This window comes from Pseudorasbora parva, chromosome 3, assembly GCF_024679245.1.
Source record: "Pseudorasbora parva isolate DD20220531a chromosome 3, ASM2467924v1, whole genome shotgun sequence".
In the NCBI taxonomy this organism is placed as follows: domain Eukaryota; kingdom Metazoa; phylum Chordata; class Actinopteri; order Cypriniformes; family Gobionidae; genus Pseudorasbora; species Pseudorasbora parva.
The window spans coordinates 19,767,820-19,785,526 of NC_090174.1; the positions used below are offsets into that span (position 1 = coordinate 19,767,820).

The 17,707-nt window shown below is 37.5% G+C and overlaps 1 protein-coding gene across 1 annotated transcript in view; it reads right to left on the reverse strand.

The window, feature by feature from the left end:
* pappab (pregnancy-associated plasma protein A, pappalysin 1b) overlaps positions 1 to 17,707 on the reverse strand; it is a 148,012-nt gene that overhangs the window by 59,684 nt on the left and 70,621 nt on the right. The window contains 2 exon segments of the mRNA XM_067438025.1: positions 5,025 to 5,132; positions 11,702 to 11,898. Of these exon segments, the coding sequence (XP_067294126.1) occupies positions 5,025 to 5,132; positions 11,702 to 11,898 (305 nt within the window).

Sequence of the window (17,707 nt, forward strand, 5' to 3'; positions counted from 1 at the left end):
CACTTAAAGTCGTAACCTGAGAAGTTTCCCTTTCAAGAGAATTTGAGCTGCGTCGGAAGTTACGACATTATGGGATTATGTTAATACCTACTCTACTGCACTAGTTTGTCTAGTGTGAATTCTGGTGAGCACAACCTAGGACATGAGCACCTGGGACCCCCTTGTGGAGTCCAAATCATATAATCTCACAAATGTGTGCCAAAAGGACCAGCCCGCTGCATCACATATTTCTTGTAGTGATACCTATGATAACAAGTTTTTGGAAGCTACCCTACTTCTAGTTGAATTTGCTCTGGCTGCTAGACATGAAGGCTGTCCACATGCTTCAAAGACAAAAGAAATAGCCTTGACCATCAACTTGCTTATCCTTTTCAAGGTTGCTCATCCTTTGAGCATCCTCATCTGCTTGGTTTGCTTGGGACCCTTGTGTAGGTAATTTCGAATGACACAAAGAACTGATCTTATGCTACAGGGCAGCTATTATCAAATGCCCTGCCTGGGCATAGAAAGTTTCACTTCTCCAAATCCGACGTCCGAAAGGGAGGAGGGCAAAAGGCCTGTGACACAAAAGATCATGCCACATTAGCGGGGACCTTAGGCATGCACCATGGTTTAGGGTGTAGAAAGGCTTTCATCAGGCTAGGTGCAATCGTGAGCAGAAAATGTTTTAAGAGTTAGAAATTCCTCTGAAATGGTTTTAATAGGTTTCAAGGGAGCCGTCAACAGGCCTTCCAGAACAACGGCCAGCACCACATAGGAAACGTGACACTAACAGGCTTCTCCCCAATGACAAAGAGGTGTGGTAAGCAGTTATTGTCACCAAACAGACCTTTAGAGTGGAGGGGGATAGCCCTGCCGAGAACCGTTCATTCAGAATCATTGAGCACATCCACCTCCTCTGAGCTGGATAGCTGCAGCACTCGGGGTGGAGCATTGAGCATGCTTCCAACCCCTAAGAGAAGGCACTGGATCTAGTGGGTTAGGGCAGAGAAAAGGCTGAGCTCATTTCCAAACCCTCCACTAGGTCCATCTGTGAACCCCATGATCTAAGCCGCCACTCTGCCTCCGCAGAAGTGGGACCCAAGCCACAAGGACCATGGGCATAGGAGCCATCCTCAAAGTGCGCCTGGTGTGAGCAGAGTGTTCTCAGAGGTTACCGCTCACAATGAGCACAGTCAACCCCCTTGAGAACTGACAGTGCATGATCTGCTCTTAAACAAACAATGCATAAATCAAGTGTATCCCCACCCATGATGTAGCGAGGGCATAGAGGAACACATGATTCAAAATGCTGTTTGCTCTGCATTTCACTTAATTTCTAAAACATATTAGCAGTGGCGCACACGGGGGGGGGGGGTGTTAAGCCCCTGCCCCAATTTGAAAGTGAAAGTGCCCTTTTCGATCGCACTACAGTCGCCCGTGAACATGATTTCTACTGCGCTCCATGCACAAATTCCACCGAATGCGATTTCTACCAAGGAGGACCCAAGCCAAACCCCAAACCCCCACCCCCGGAATGCGATCGGTACTGTCCCTGCCCCTGTGGTGGCCTGTGCACGCCACTGCATATTAGTGATGTTAAGTTATTCTCAGCAAGTAACCGGTCACCGGTTCACTAATCAAACTGAATCAAACTTTAGTTCAGTGTTGATGACGCAAGACGCAAAAGCCGAAGTAGCAGTTCCGACTGAAAAAGAACCGATTGAGGTGGTTAAAACATCTGTTGAAGGTTGCAGAGGATTATCGAGGCAAGGGTGATTGAGTTGAGGACGTAAGTCTGAGGCACGTAGACTACTGGAAATATGCTTATTATGATGACTACTGTTATTAAATAACATTTTATTAAAACATGCAAAAACCATCAAATTTACTGTAATTTATTATGCATGCAAAATTTATAAGTTTGTAAGACTGGTTGATTCTTTCTATATAGCTTTAGACATGTAACACATCCGCGATTTGTTGATAAGTGTGTACTGTAGTTGCGCAATTCTTAGTTGAATCCGATGAGAAGAATAAATTAATTAACTGAACTCAACACGAACACCTTTAAGTGAATGAAAGGCAATAATCAGAAAATGCACTCACACAAATAACTATTCGATTGTCTCAATATGCATCGATACAGATTATTACTTTATTTGAATGTTCCCTTGATATAACATGATACAGAGTAATGTATTAAAAAGCATAAAATAAATGCATAGAGACATCATTGCATGATGACGTCAGGAACCTATGAATCCGCTTTTTGAAACGTGTCATTGAGCCGAATTGACTGAGAAGAACCAGCTTGCGGAAATGATTTAGACTTTGCATCACTAATACATATGCTTCCTACGTGACAACAACACCAAATATACAGGCAATTTTGAACGCAGAGCACTTGCTGAAGGTACAGAAACTGACATTGTTTGTCTGGGTTCTCTTTATAGCTTCCTGATTATGACGTTGCATGCCACAGGGTGATGTCCTGCCATGCCGTTAGAGTAATTACACACATGCTGCAAGATGCAATCTTGTACAGGCGTTCCCATAGCATTGTAACTTCACACAGTAAATTCCCCAGTGTTGCATTAACAGAACTTGGTTTTCATATGGGAACCACTAGCAGGAGACAGCGTTTTAGGCAGCGTTTTAAGGCAACTAAAACATAGCTTTTTGAAAAACGTATTTTCGTCATAGTGTGGACTGCAAAGACGGAGGGATTTGAAAATGATGACGCGTGTTTAGTCATGCATATTGTACCAAATATGTATCTTTATACCGCTTTTGTGCCAGTTATGAGCTACTCACTTTAAAGGGATAGTTCACTTTGAAATTAAATTTTGATATGTTTTAGCTTACCTCATGGGCATCCGAGATGTAGGAGTATTTGTTTCCCCAGTAGTTTCAATTTTGATCATTTTAGGTCAAACCGTTCTTGTCTGTGCCTCACATAATGCAGGTCTATGGTCACCACCTCAAAGAGCATACACAGAGAAGTCCAAATTAAACAATCCCCCATCCTAAGACACAAAACGAGCGGTTTGTGTGAGACAGGCGCGAGAGATCCACTTCCGGCGCTTTCCTCGCTTGCGCAGACTAAAGCCAGACCGCGCGAATGTCACAACAGGAAACACGCACACGAGCCCTCGGATCAGTCGGATGTAGTGGTGTACAAGAGGTAAAAACTTAATAAATACTGTTCGTTTTCTCACACAAACCGCTTGTTTTGTGTCTTAGGCCATCAGTGTGTACTTACGATGGGGGATTGTTTAATTTGGACTTCTCTGTGTATGCTCTTTGAGGTGGTGACCATAGACCTGCATTATGTGAGGCACACACAAGAACGGTTTGACCTAAAATGATCAAAATTGAAACTACTGGGAAAAAAAATACTCCTACATCTCGGATGCCCATGAGGTAAGCTAAAACATATCAAAATTTAATTTCAAAGTGAACTATCCCTTTAACACACTTGCTAAAATACACTACTTTAAACACTTCATATCACAGTCTTGCAAGAATGACAGAAAATGTACTTGCATTTGTTGTCCTATTGCAAAACACGAGTGGAGTTGCGTTTTATACCAAACATAATAATGGTTGACTAAGTGCAACCTGGGAATGTGCAATCAGGGAATGGTGAGATATTTTGCTAAATAAAATGATCCTACCAGAAGAATTGTGTGATAACTTTATGATGTCTGTATCATCTCAGTGAGCTTTTATGCACAGCTTTTACTGACGTTTCAGAGTGGATGAGAAACTGTTGGAAAACGTTACTATGGACGGAGATCATTTTAAAACGAAAACTCAGTTTTAAAATATATCTGGATTAATGTAGACGGCCTGAAGGAAAGAGAAACAAGAACTACAACTGACTTCAGCCACAGCTTTAGAGGAAATCAACTGAAAATACATTAAATCTCTCTTATTACAAGCCAAACTTTATTTCTGTCTTTTTGAGAATTAACAGAGGTTTAGACATTGATGTTTTATTGTAAATGTTTGGTCACCATTATGGTGATCAGTATTTCCTTTAGTTGGGCAGTTTGACTCTTGGCTCCTTATGCCAGTTTGTGCAAAAGTGTTTACTAAAATGCTTAATTTGTTGGAAAACCAACAATATCATCATCATCATCATCATCATCATCATCATCATCATCATAGATTAGAGAAATTTCCTTTATGAGGCAAGATATATTTGATCATATGGCTTTTAAAGTTTAAATTGTGTTTCAATAAAGACTAGTACAAAATACACACTGCCCAACTAAGGCAAACACCGATCACCATAATGGTAACAATAAACATTTTCAATAAACCATCAACATCATTCCTTCAGTGATTTTGCTCATCAGGTGTCTTCTCAAACAATCATCACTCAATTAATCACTTAAGTATCGAATTAACTCTAACACTGCTTCAGTCTTACTTTAACGCTGGTGGTTCCCATATGAACACTGAGCGTTGTTAATTCAACACCAGTGAATTTACTGTGCATCACGAGTTACCTTGAAAGGGAGCTGCAGCATGCACTTAGAATAAACAGAATGATATTATATGTTAGTGTGGACACTAATATAGTTATCTATACGGCTAAAGCTCTTGGTGTGAACAGCCCTGTAGTCCTATCCATTAACTACTCTTACTTTTGGAGAAGAATAAGGGTCAGTGTTCTTAAACTACCTTTTGACCAATTACTTCCCCACGACTCTACGTCATTTGCGATTAATGGATACAGATTTTATTTATCAAAATACATTTTTTAATCATTCCAAAATCAAATTTTGTTTACAAAGAGAAATTTCTAGCTGCTGAAATATTTTTTTTTCCATCATTCCTATTAGATATAACATTAGATTCCTATTAGATTTAATGATACCTATATACGTATTAATAATAGTGTTGTTTTAGTCACATCATTATATTGATTTATGCACTTGATGTGATATGACACCAACCTGTTCAACTGAGAGCAAAAAGAGAAATCACAATAATTAGCCTTACCTTTTAGTTGTTACTTAATTATCTCTTACCTTTAGCCAATATTGTGAATTCCAGCTGTGCTGCTGAGACTCCTCACATGGAAACCAAGCATACTGCGACACGCCATGTAACAGGTCAAACACCTTTGACTGACAGCTCTGAGGAAACAAGGACAAGATATATTTACTGTTTTTATTTTCCTCATTAAAATAGTTGCTTTTTCAATTTTGGCAAACAACAGAGGACAAGTGATTGCATTTTCCCAAGAGGAATCCTTATATAAATGTAGCCTAGAAATGTAGACGTACCCTAGCGGCAGCAAATCTAATCTGCCCGCGAGTGTCGTCTAGCAACTCTCAATACCCTTCTGAGCTGTAATCGCCTAACTCTTGTCGGGCCAATCACATCATGTATAGAGTCGGTGGGCGGGGCCATAATGACGCGATTCCGTGATTCTGGAAGACTTGGAGTTAAGCTTTTCTCTGAGAAAAGAACAATGAACGGCACTGAAGTCGTTCTTAAAAAGGGAAGATGTGTTCGGAGTTTTGCCGACCGGATACGGCGAATGTTTAATCTATCAACAAGCTCTGTTTCACCTTCGTTGCTCTGGTTGGTTGTAGCGCTATCCTTTCGCGTGCAGAGGGAGTTTGAAAGACAACCCCTCGGATTGAGCCCTGTCAATGGTGAGTTTCCAGACCAAACATCTTGATATAGGACTGGCTTGTCAGGCTAGTATACATGTATTAGTTTCCACAAAAAATATTAAGCAGCACAACTCTTCAACATCGATAAAAATACAAAACGGTTCAACAGAAATTCAGTTAGAATGATTTTTGGCTGATAAAAATTCAGCTTTGCATAAAAAAAAGTTATTTTAAATTATATTTCACAATTTGTTTCAGTGTATTTTCGGTCAAATAAATGCAACCCGGGTAAGTGTAAAAGCATAAACTTTTTTATACAACAATATATTTTTAGACTCTAAACACATAAAAGCACTAAAACAGAGTAATGATGAGGCTTCACGCCTATAGTCTACCATGAAAAGGTAATTTAGACCATCTGGAAGTTCACAATCAGCCCCCCAAGTGGCCAGGTTAAAGTGCCACTCCAGATCATTCTGAGAGCCAGTGAAATCCGGGTGAACAGGGTGAACTGACCTACCACTCTCTTCTGAGAACTCTGTGAGCACACTGCAATACGATCAGAACTGCCCCGAACTCTAGTTACGGTTGAGTTTCAGAATTTGTCACATGCAGAAGTTTGCTTCTGTGTGAGAATAAAGTGGTAGCTTTATAAAGTGATCAAAATGGACCAAAAAACTGTTTTCTGACATTAAGGGCAAATGAGAATATCATACCAACAAAAAAAGCTCAAAATGGCTTTTCAGATTATTTACAGGACCGAGCAAAACATTTTTGTTTATTGACTCTTTATATATCCCCCCACCCCCATTTCAATTAAGCTCATACTTAGATTAAAATTCACCCTGTTTTCATGTGAAAGCTTGATTATTTTATTACCTCATTTAAGCTAAATCCTGATCTAAATGCCTTTCTGTAGTGGCAATTTAACAGAACAGCTTATTCCTAGTAGACGTCTTCTAAACTTTTCGCCCTTGTTTCACAGTGAATTGCATAGAGTGTATTTCATTTCCTTGTAGAATAATGTGACAAGGAACCTCACTGAACCCCTTGAACCCAACTGTGGGGTGACAGTGTTGTAACGCTAGGTGACACTGGTGAGCTGCATGCTTCCTCACAGAGTGAATGGCACTAATTATGTGTTCGATGTTTGTGCATGTGCAACAGCAAGCGGGAGCAGATCAGGGCAGCAGCGGTATCGCTCATGCTGTCTCCTACAATTTGATGTATAGTATATGCTAAAGGTATTTTCTGCTTGGTCAGCAGTAAAGCTGGGCTGGTAACTGTCTGGCCTTTACAATGACCTCATTTCCCCTCCGAGCATTTATCTCTCTGAGAGTTTCAAGGCACTTCAAACTTGAGTTAAAGTTAAAAATCTGTCTTTTAGTTCATTTTAACTTCTACAGATACATACATTATATGACTTAGATTTCCTGTAAAAATTTTGTCTGATTTGATCCATCAAATGAGAAATTATTTTTCTTACCTCATTACAAAATTATTTCTTGTTTAGAGCATAAACGTCTCAGCATTTGATATATTTCAAGATTTTTTTGTGATGTTTAAAAAAAAAAATATATACAAAACTTGAAAATGTACTTAATCTTTTTTTAATGAAAACTAAAAATGAAAAAGGTACTTAAAAACAAAGACTTTTGCAGTGTATTAAACCAGAACATTAGTGCAGGTCAGGTCATTTTTTTTAACGATTTAAAAACATCACCAGTTGTTCTTACATTTTCATTTGGACATAATCTCTCTAGACAGAAATGAATTTGCCTCTCAAAGTGGAATCATCTTACAGTTCACAGATCTAGAGGTGATGTAATATTACATGAATTAGATTGAGAGGCTGGCAATTCACTTCATTCACTACTCTAAGACAGCTCTGTGGGGAGAGAGCTGACTGGAGCAGGGGGATTCATAACATCTTTTTCATCTCTAAATGCCTTATAAAATTTGAATGAAACCGTTACAAAATTAGCTGCAAAACTAGAGAATTCTGATGTAATGCTTAAAAGAGACTTAGAAAGGGAGAAATGGGGTGCAAAAGAGAATGAGAGGATATTCGTTTCTGCACTCCTCGCTTTGCTCTTCCATAGTCTCCTGAGGTTCCTCTCTCTTTCTCTCTCTCTCTTTATCTCTCTCTCTCAGCACGCCACAGTAACCTCAGTGACACCATTCCTCGCTCCACCACCTCCCCCCCATTCAAGTACACTACTGTACGCAGTCTGACGAATCCGTTCCGAAACTCCGTTGGCTGCTGTGCCACACAATAAGGGAAGAAGCAATTAGTCATTCTGATTCTGCGCTGACATTGATCACCAATTGATTCACTTAAGCTGCCAGTCTGTTTCCAACTCGAACATTTTACATCCTTATAAAAAAATAAAAAACCTTTCGAGACAATGAAGTGAAAGTAAAACTCCACACAAAGGTTTATTGGCAAGACTAACTATTCAAAGTCATTGTAACCTATGCACCACCATTTCCCATTATGAGCCACAATATGCATTTTCAAGCAACAATGAGGTTTAAGCTCAACTGTGAAAAATGGGCATTTCTCAGTGCCATAAATCCTTAGGTTGCGCACAGCGTGATAGGAATAGTTTTGTGACATGATTAATTCAGGAGCTTGCACGATTTCGGGCGCAGGAGACTCGCGCTCCACAAACATCACGAGAGGGGGAAGAGGAGGAGGAGAAGTGGCCAATAAAACTGTAAAATTACAAATGTATCATGTTGAAATATCCAGGGAGTAAAACAACACAGTTTTTTAGACGTCCCTCAGAAAGAGCCAATTCTTTACTACTTCCATGTGTGAAGGGTTAGAGCAATATCTCAAATCTCTCCTTAACAGAATGTGTTTCTCAGCCATTAATTGCGAAAAACTGCACATTTCAATCTGACTTCATCGTCAATATAAACACAATATTTTAGAGCTGAGATTTTTCTGTTCACTTGCGTTCATAAATAATAACTGCTCATTTTAGTAAGCCACCGTTTCTCCTTGAAAGACCCCATAAAATGGTTTAGTAAGTGGTTTCCTTTCCTGTGTTTATGTGTTTTCCTAGTAAAACAGGAAGCTTGAATGAGACTTTCTTTTTTGTTGTTGTTGTTGCCATTAGCCATGTGTAATGATTTGCTCTTGCTAGTCAATTATAGATGATATTAGTGAGAGGGACATTCTCATTCTAGAGAGCATTTATGCAGTAGAACATTATGCACATTATTTAGCCTAGTTTTATTTCATTTCAGTTGTATTTCATTTAATGTAGTTCACGATAATAAGTTCACTCAAACATTTTTTTTTTAAATGTGTTAAATTAAATTAATCTGGAATACAATAAAACCTGAAATTTTTTAAATAAAAAAAATAGAAATATTCCCACTGCAACTATTGAATAAAAAGTTTAGGTTTAATCATTAAAAAACAAACAAAATAATAATATTTAGAAATAATTAAAAGCTGTAGTAAAATATATATTTAAACACATAATATTTAAACAGAGCAAAACAAAATTCAAAACATTGAGAAAAACGTCTCGGTTATATATGTAACCCTCGTTCCCTGAAGAAGGGAACGGAGACGTACATTGAACGTGACCGACTGAAAGGGAACAACAAAAGTATATACAAAATATACACATGATATACTTAGTACAAAAAATAAAATACTGACATGGTCTTCAACACATCCTACACAGTGTATACACACACTGTAATTTTTTTGTTGGTTTAACTTAAAAAAGTAAGTAACCTGGTTGTCTTAAAATTTTGAGTTTATTGAAACTGAAAATTTGAGGTGATATAATGAAGGAAATTTGTTTAATAAATAGAAACTCAAAATACTATTGTATCTGAACCACATACAAAAATGATAAATCATGAAAATAGGACTTTTTGGCTTGTTTCACTGAGTCATCAAAAATAAAACACACACAATTACCCAATATGCTTACAAAATCTTTTAATAATATTTTCATAAAGGTTGTCGAATCTCAAAAAATGTTCATTGTAATAACTCAATTTTTTTATTTCTATAAACTCAAAATTGTAAGGCAACCAGGTTACTTTTTTCAGATTTTTTTTTTCAGATTTTTTTTTTTTTTTTTTTTTTGTTACAGTGCAGTAAATTCCCCGGTGTTTAATTAAAACTGCTCAGTGTTCATATGGGAACCACCAGCAGGGTGTTAAAGTAATACTGTTACACAGTGTCAGAGTTAATAAGATAGTTAAGTGATTAATTGAGTGATGATGTTTTGATTATTAAAGACATCTGATGATAATGAGCAGAATCACTGAAAGAAAGAGAAACAAGAACTACAACTGACTTCAGCCACAGCTTTAGATGAAATCAACGGAAAACATTTAATCTCTCTTATTACAAACCAGATTTTATTTCTGTTTTGTTGAAAATTAACAGAGGTTTAGACGTTGATGTTTTATTGAAAATGTTTGGTCACCATTATGGTGATCAATGTTTCCTTTAGTTGGGCAGTTTGACTCTTGGCTCTTTATGTCAGTTTGTGCAACAATGTTTGATAACACTTAGCTTAGCCCACTAAGCCCAGTTCATTCACTATGATACCAAACAGAGATCACGTTAGAAGTGGCCAAACACTTCCACATTTTCCCTGTTTAAATACAGTTATACTAATAGTTGAGCGACCAAGTATGGTGACACAAATTAAAACGTGGTACTTTTCTACACAGGCTAAAAAGGAGAACTATAATGTATGGAGGAATAGAATTTCTAAGAGTACTTCAACTTGGTGCAGTAAAAAGTCACGCCTGAAACATCCTCTCTCGGAATGAGAGAGTGAGGGGGAGATGTGAGGGAGGATTTTTCAGGCGTGACTTTTTACTGCGCCGATTAGAAGTACTCTCAGAAGTGCGATTCCACCAAACATTATAGTTCTCCTTTTAAACCTGCTTAGAAAAGCACATTTTATTTTGTGTCACCCTACGTGGTCGTTCATCTATTTGTGTAACTGTATTTAAACAGGGAAAACATGGAGGTGTTTGGTCGCTTCTAACTTGATCTCTGTTTGGTCCCATAGTGAATGAACTGGGCTTAGTGGGCTAAGCTAAATGCTATCAGATCGTCACCGCGCGTTAGAGCGATTAAGTGCACGCACTGAGACAAGAGAGGTATGTATCAACTCGTCTTAGTTAAGGGAATAACATAGTTTAATATGAAAAAGCAGTGGAGTATCCCTTTAATAGATAATAATCACCAGAAACACTTTCTTGGAACAGATCAACAAAAAAAGTTGTAAATATGAGCTGGGGGCTTGTGTATGTTTTTATTTTATTTTTTATTTTTTATTTTTTTTAGTCCACACAGCTATCAAGAGTCAGCATAATGATCTCAACAATGGTGGCATCCATATATTGTTGCAATGCTTCCTTGGAGTTTAATAATAGTGGTTTTATAATAGTGTATTATAGTGGTATATTATATTAGTATAATATTATACTAATATTTTATAATAGTGGTTTTATAATAGCGTTTAATAATAGTGGTTTCTCCCATAATGCAGTGCTGCATGTCACCATTGTTGAGAATCATATGCTGATTCTTGATGTCTCTGTGCTTGGCTAAAGCTAGTTTTTTTTAAAACAGTTTGTTATGTGGCACTTTTAGTCAGTGATGAGATTAGTTAACAATTTTTCATTTATAATAAAGCCAGACATAGTTGATCATATGGCAATCATATTTTGCAACCAACTGTGTTTCAATAAATACTGTTACACAAACTGACATAAAGAGCCAAGTTAAACTGCCCAAATAAAGCAAACACGATCACCATAATGGCAGACTAATATTTTCAATAAAACATCAACATCATTCCTTCAGTGATTCTGCTCATTATCATCAGGTGTCTTAAATAATCAAACAATTATCACTCAGTTAACCACTTTAGTATCTAATTAACTCTAATATTGCTTCAGTGTTACTTTAACACCCTGCTGGTGGTTCCCATATGAACACTGAGCAGTGTTAATTCAACACCTGGTGAATTTACTGTGATGTGCATGTGTGTCTTTAAGCATACACAGTGAGTATGTGGTCTCACCTTCGTCACTGCAGGATATCCAACAGCCACCTCTGCTGGACAGTGCATCTTCTCCTCATTGGACACCTCCACCGCAGTGGCCCATTGATCCAGGAAGCCGCTCGGGGTGTAGAGACCACAGTCCCTTACACTCGCCTCCCTCTCAAAGTCCTCACACACACCGTCACCGTCGTAGAAGTAACATAAGCTCGGCTCATCTTCAGAGGAGAGAGATGGAAATGAACTGGTATGAGAGCAGTTTTGGGAAGGTTACTTAGGGAATATAATAGGTTAAAGATTACAAGTTACCCTATTTAAAATGTAATAATAAGTGTAACTATTTCAATTACTTTATTAAAGTAATGTAATTACTTTTTGATAACTTTTCTAAATTTCTAACACGTTTTAAACTGTTTCAATCATTTTCAAACATTTAACATCTAAAATCATTATATTCCACCCAAAATATTGTTTAGACTCAAGGACCAATTGTTGTGTAATTAAATAGCTCTATTTTGCAAGTTAAAACAGGACAAACTAAAAAAGAGATTTGTCCACTAAGTGGCACTTAAGGTCAACATTCAACATAGGAGATGCTTCCTCAGATTCGACATTTTAAACCTTCGACGTCGATAGCTTTTTAATAGTCGGCAAACATATTTTGTCCTGAACTGTTATATTTGCATCCTTTTCTAATTCCTGGATGAAATGATTTTTAAATTTCCAGCACTGTCTAGTACACATTTTTATCACTCGCCACGACGGCAACTCTCGGACAGCTTGTAGCCTAAAGCTTTGGATTGGTGTAATTGGCAGACGTAGTGCATTGCAAATTCAAACCAATCAAAATCAGCAGAATAGCATTGCTTTACTTAACAGCCTTTAAATGGCAGGAGACATTGTGTACATTAAAAAGGGGAAATAAACATAGTTATATTCAACATATCCTAGCTTTTTACAGAAAATACTCAGATGTAACCCCTATGTAATCGTTAGCATTTTCATAACTGTAATTTAAATATACATCTTTTCTTAGTAACTGTAATGGATTACATCTATTTTGTAAATAAATTACATTACTCCGTTACATGTAACTAGTTACTTCCCAACATTGTATCAGAGCATACCAAACCACTGCATAAAAATCCAATTTCATATTTTGTGATCAGCAGCCTGTTAGATATGGTAGCAGTTAATCCCATTAACCCTTAACCTTAACCCAGTGGTTCTCAGACATTTTCAAGTGGCGGACGACTTGAGACAAAAATAAAATAAAAATCTAAAACTTTCTACTCATTTGCCTCAAAACAACTGTCTACAGTTTTAAGTAATGGAAAATTATTATTATCATTATTATTATTAGTACTAGTATTAGTATTATTAGTATTCATTTGGTACAGTTACTAGTTATTTTAATGGTTATCTGCCTTGGATTAAGGGATGATTGTATTTTGCTTGGTTAAAAAGTTTTAAAGGTGCCCTAGAATAAAAAATTGAATTAACCTTGCCATAGTGAAATAATAAGAGTTCAGTCAATGGACATCACATACTGTGAGTCTCAAACACCATTTTCTCCTCCTTTATATGTAAATCTTGTGCATGAAAAACACCAAAGAAAAATAAGTGATTCTCAACGGCAATTGTGACGCAATCGCTGGGATATGTACGCCCCCAACATTTGCATATGTCCGAACTTGTTTGTGGCAAGCAGCGGGGCGAGGCACCGCGAGAGCGGGCCGGTGACGAGTGCTAATGAGTGCCAGATGCGCGACACACCGGTCTCTTCTCGCGGCCGAGTGACGGGAGCATAAAAGGAGGGGCGAAGGCAGCGAAAGATGAGAGAGGACCAGGCCTGGATTTTACGTTGAGTTTTTTTTATGTTGTATTATGTGTGTGTGGGCAGTCGTCCGTGAGGGGCTGCCCGTGTTACTTTTGTTTTGTTTGTTTATTTTGAATTAAAAGTCTTTGTTGAACGTTCGCCGGTTCCCGCCTCCTTCCTTCCCATCTATGAACCCCGTTACAATGTTCATTGTCAGTCGGAACTGACGGAGCCGAATCATCGGGACTGCAGGTAAACAAGTCACACATGATGGATAGCAAAAACTGCAGCTCTCATGGACACAAATGTCATGTTCCAGGCTGTGCAGGGGATGTGAGGACTTTTCATTCCCTTCCCACAGACAAAAAATGTCAACAGTCATGGTTGATGTTTATTATAATCGGATACCACAACAATTTAATTCAAAATCGTTAGTTTGCTCGGCCCGTTTCAAGCAAGCTTTGCTCAGCATTTAAAAATGAAAAAAGGGGCAATTGCAACTATATTCCTGCAAGCAGTAAGTAGCGATTTATTGACTGTTTAAACTATTTATGATTAAATTGAAAGTTTCTTAGAGAGACAGCAGTGTCTAGATAATGCAAGATGCTAGTACAGTAACCATAGGAAACTTCATGCATAACCAAACCACCGGATAGTATACTGGTTTTGGTTTTGTCAGAGGGAAAGAAGAGTGTTCATGCTTGCGGTTGCCAGATTTCAGTCATTTAAATCCCCCAATCAGAGCTTTTCTGTTAAAAGAATAGTAAATGTGCACGTATAAGAACACGCATACTATCCGGTGTTTTACCTAAACATCTGCAATCTGGCAACCATATGCACGCAAGCTCTCTTGCACGCGGATGATCTGAAAACGCAAATTAACAAGTAGGCTGCATTTCAGCAATCTCCATTTGAGATGTTCAGCTTAAAGTGTCATTCAGTCGGTCAGTGTTCTGTAAGGACGGTCAGGACTCACGAGCCGCTTTGCTGAACAACTGAACTGCTGTGCTGTCAGCTGCTGAAATAATCCAATCAGAGCAGAGCTCATCATTAATATTCATGACTCTTGCAAATAAGGCAAAAACAGAGCATTACATCCTAGGGACAATTTCTAGGGTTGTAAATGGCGCCGGTAAAGCTATATCTGGACAATTTTTGCCCTTAAATAAGGGAAATACCCTCTATGCAGATATCAGAGAACAATTTAACAAATTGTTTCAACTCATTCAAGGGCACCTTTAAGATAACATGCACATAAATAATTAAAAAGTCTAATAAATGCTTGCGTGGATAATTAACTAATTGGAATTGTTAACAGTTTACAATTGAATAGATTTAAAATGATCTCACTTACTGTAGCATACTTTAAAGTGCTTTCAATATAACAGGAGGAGTGAAACATTTTCCTCTTAGGATTAAAAAACAGCTGATTTTTAATTGAGTTAAGTACAGGACATTTTTTTTAGTTTGTCATAAAGATTGTTTGGAGCACTCATTGTTTTACTTGGCATTACTTCACAGTGTTAATACACGCTCTATTTTTTTATTTTTTTTACTGGCTTTCAAACAAGGACAGTCATAAATCATCATTGGTGATGACAGATTGATTACCTTTTATGACTGTACTTCATGTATCAGCAGCCCAGACACATTTCCAGCAAACTGATCACCTCAATTAAAATCCCACTACCATTGTCAGGTGAAGGACTTTGAGCTTCTTTTTAATAAGAGGTCTGCCCTTTCAAAACATTGTTTTGTGTTGTTTGTTCTTTGTATTGTGCCCTGATATGTCCCATTCCTGCCTTTGCCCAGGCCCTGAGGTGTCAGCAAAATTTGAACGAGTATAGCTGACACTAACGGAACGTACGCTTTAACTACAACGTTGTCACCTGTTCCGTCCAGCCATTCTGCTAATCAACAGCTACGAGGTGTCAATCAATGCTAACAGCAGTCAGGAAACATGTTTGCAAGATGTTCACTTATCAAATCAAACACTCTTTCCCCAGTAGGCTCCAAAAAATATTAACAAGGACAGACTATGTAAAGTTATAGGCATCCTCAGGGGCGCACAGCAGCCGCAGTACATCGTTCAAAGGAAGCTACTATGTGTAAAGGGCAGCAGGATCCACGCTGCACCTTGTCACATCACTTCCTATACTAAAAACGCACAGGAAGTGTTTTATTAATACTGTGTTACAGCATACGGTTCGCGTGACATGCGTGACTGGTAAAAAAACAGCGCTGGAAAATATCAAGAAGCACAAGGTTGATGTAACCATAGATCTTTGCCCTTCTGCTTGATTTGTCTTGGGGTTCGTTCAACATAAATCCGAGTTGCACAAAAACACTAAGCTGAGACTAGACATTTTATTTATGTCAAGCGCTGCTATTTTGGAAAGAGCAGCCAACCAAAAATGTAGATGTTGCTGAAAGTGACATGGAGAACTCCAACTTTCCACACAAAGATATAAAAAAACTGATGTAGAAAAGCAAGTATAATGTGCTGAAAGTCAGTGGCCATTATTTCAAGTGATAGTTCAGCCAAAAAATTCTTCACTGACTTGCCCTTATGTCGTTCCAAACAACAAATTTGGAATATTTAAATTACATTCATACTAACACATTTATTCTATATAGACCTTTTTTTTTATCAGTTAAGAATAATTTATTCAAATTAAGTACCTACTTAGCGGTTTCAGATGCAGCCATGATATATGGGGTCATTGAATCATTCACTCACACGATTCGTTTGAAAACATTTTTTGTTTTTGTTAATTTTTTAAAAGTGAGTGACATACTCGACAATATCATAGACAATACACATATCAGAGACTGAGGATTTTAAGATTAAAAGTGCCATAAAATTGATCAATGCCTTCCTAAAAAATACAGTACTGCTGGTGATGGGACCACCTGGTTTCTATATTTTGGGTGAGCTGGATGAGCAGCAAACCAGCTCAGTTTTGCTTAGTTCACCCGAAAATGAAAATTCTGTCATTAATTACTCCCCCTAATGTCATTCAACACCCGTAAGATATCCGTTCATCTTTGGAACACAAATTAAGGTATTTTTGTTGAAATTCAAATGGCACAGAAATCGATTCATGATTTGGATCGTCAAAGTCACGTGATTTCAGCAGTTTGGCAGTTTGACGCACGATCCGACTCATGATTCGATACGATTCATAATGCTTCCAAACTTTGGGAAGCTGTGAAATTGGCCCATCATTATATGTCGTTTTTATTTTATTTTTTTGGGCACAAAAACTATTCTCGTCGCTTCATAAAATGTTTGTAAAACCATTGTAGTGAGATGGACTTTGTAACGACGTCTTTAGTGTCTTTTATGGCTCTTGAGAGAGGAAATGACATTGGTGTCAATGGAGGCCTTTCTGAGCCATCGGATTTCAACACAAATATCTTCATTTGTTTCGAAGATGAACGGAGGTCTTACAGGTGTTGAAAGACATGAGGCTAAGCAGGGGAGGACTGGGGCAAAAAAGTGGCCCTGGACTTTCTGGCACAAAGTGGCCTATAACAACCGGTCCGGTGCAACACGTCAAGTCAAGTCTCCTTCATTTATGCTTTTTATTACACATTGCTTCAAAGCAGCTTTACAGTGATAGTAGGGAAATTAATTTTGCTTTGAAGAAAAGTTTTTCATTTCACCATAAACTTACCAGCTCATTATGCACAGAATAATTTTAAACACTACTTACTTACATAATAATATAGATGCTATTTATACAGAAATATAATGCTATTTTTTATTATTTTTTATTATTGAAATGCTTATCATTAACATTAATGCATCACTGGTACACTTATTTAGATTATAATTAGTCTTTCATGGTGCACATGCAGCAATATTTCTTAATATTGTGCTTTTACTTTATTTTTAATCAAATAAATTCAGCTTTCTTTCAAAAACATAAAAAGTCTTAATTATTTCAAACTGTTATTGCTAGTGTGTAAAATAATGCATGTGAACTAACTAGCAAATTATAGTCTGATATTTTTATCATAATATTTTATTATATGACATGTTCCTTCACAAGACATATACTTGGATATGAAAGTTGCCAGCTTTACCATATTTTTAGTGAACATTATATTTTAAGTTTTATAAATCCTTTTCAAAATGACTGTGATATTACTGAAGAAAGACACAGATACACAAACATTCACTCTGATGCTGAAAACTGCTA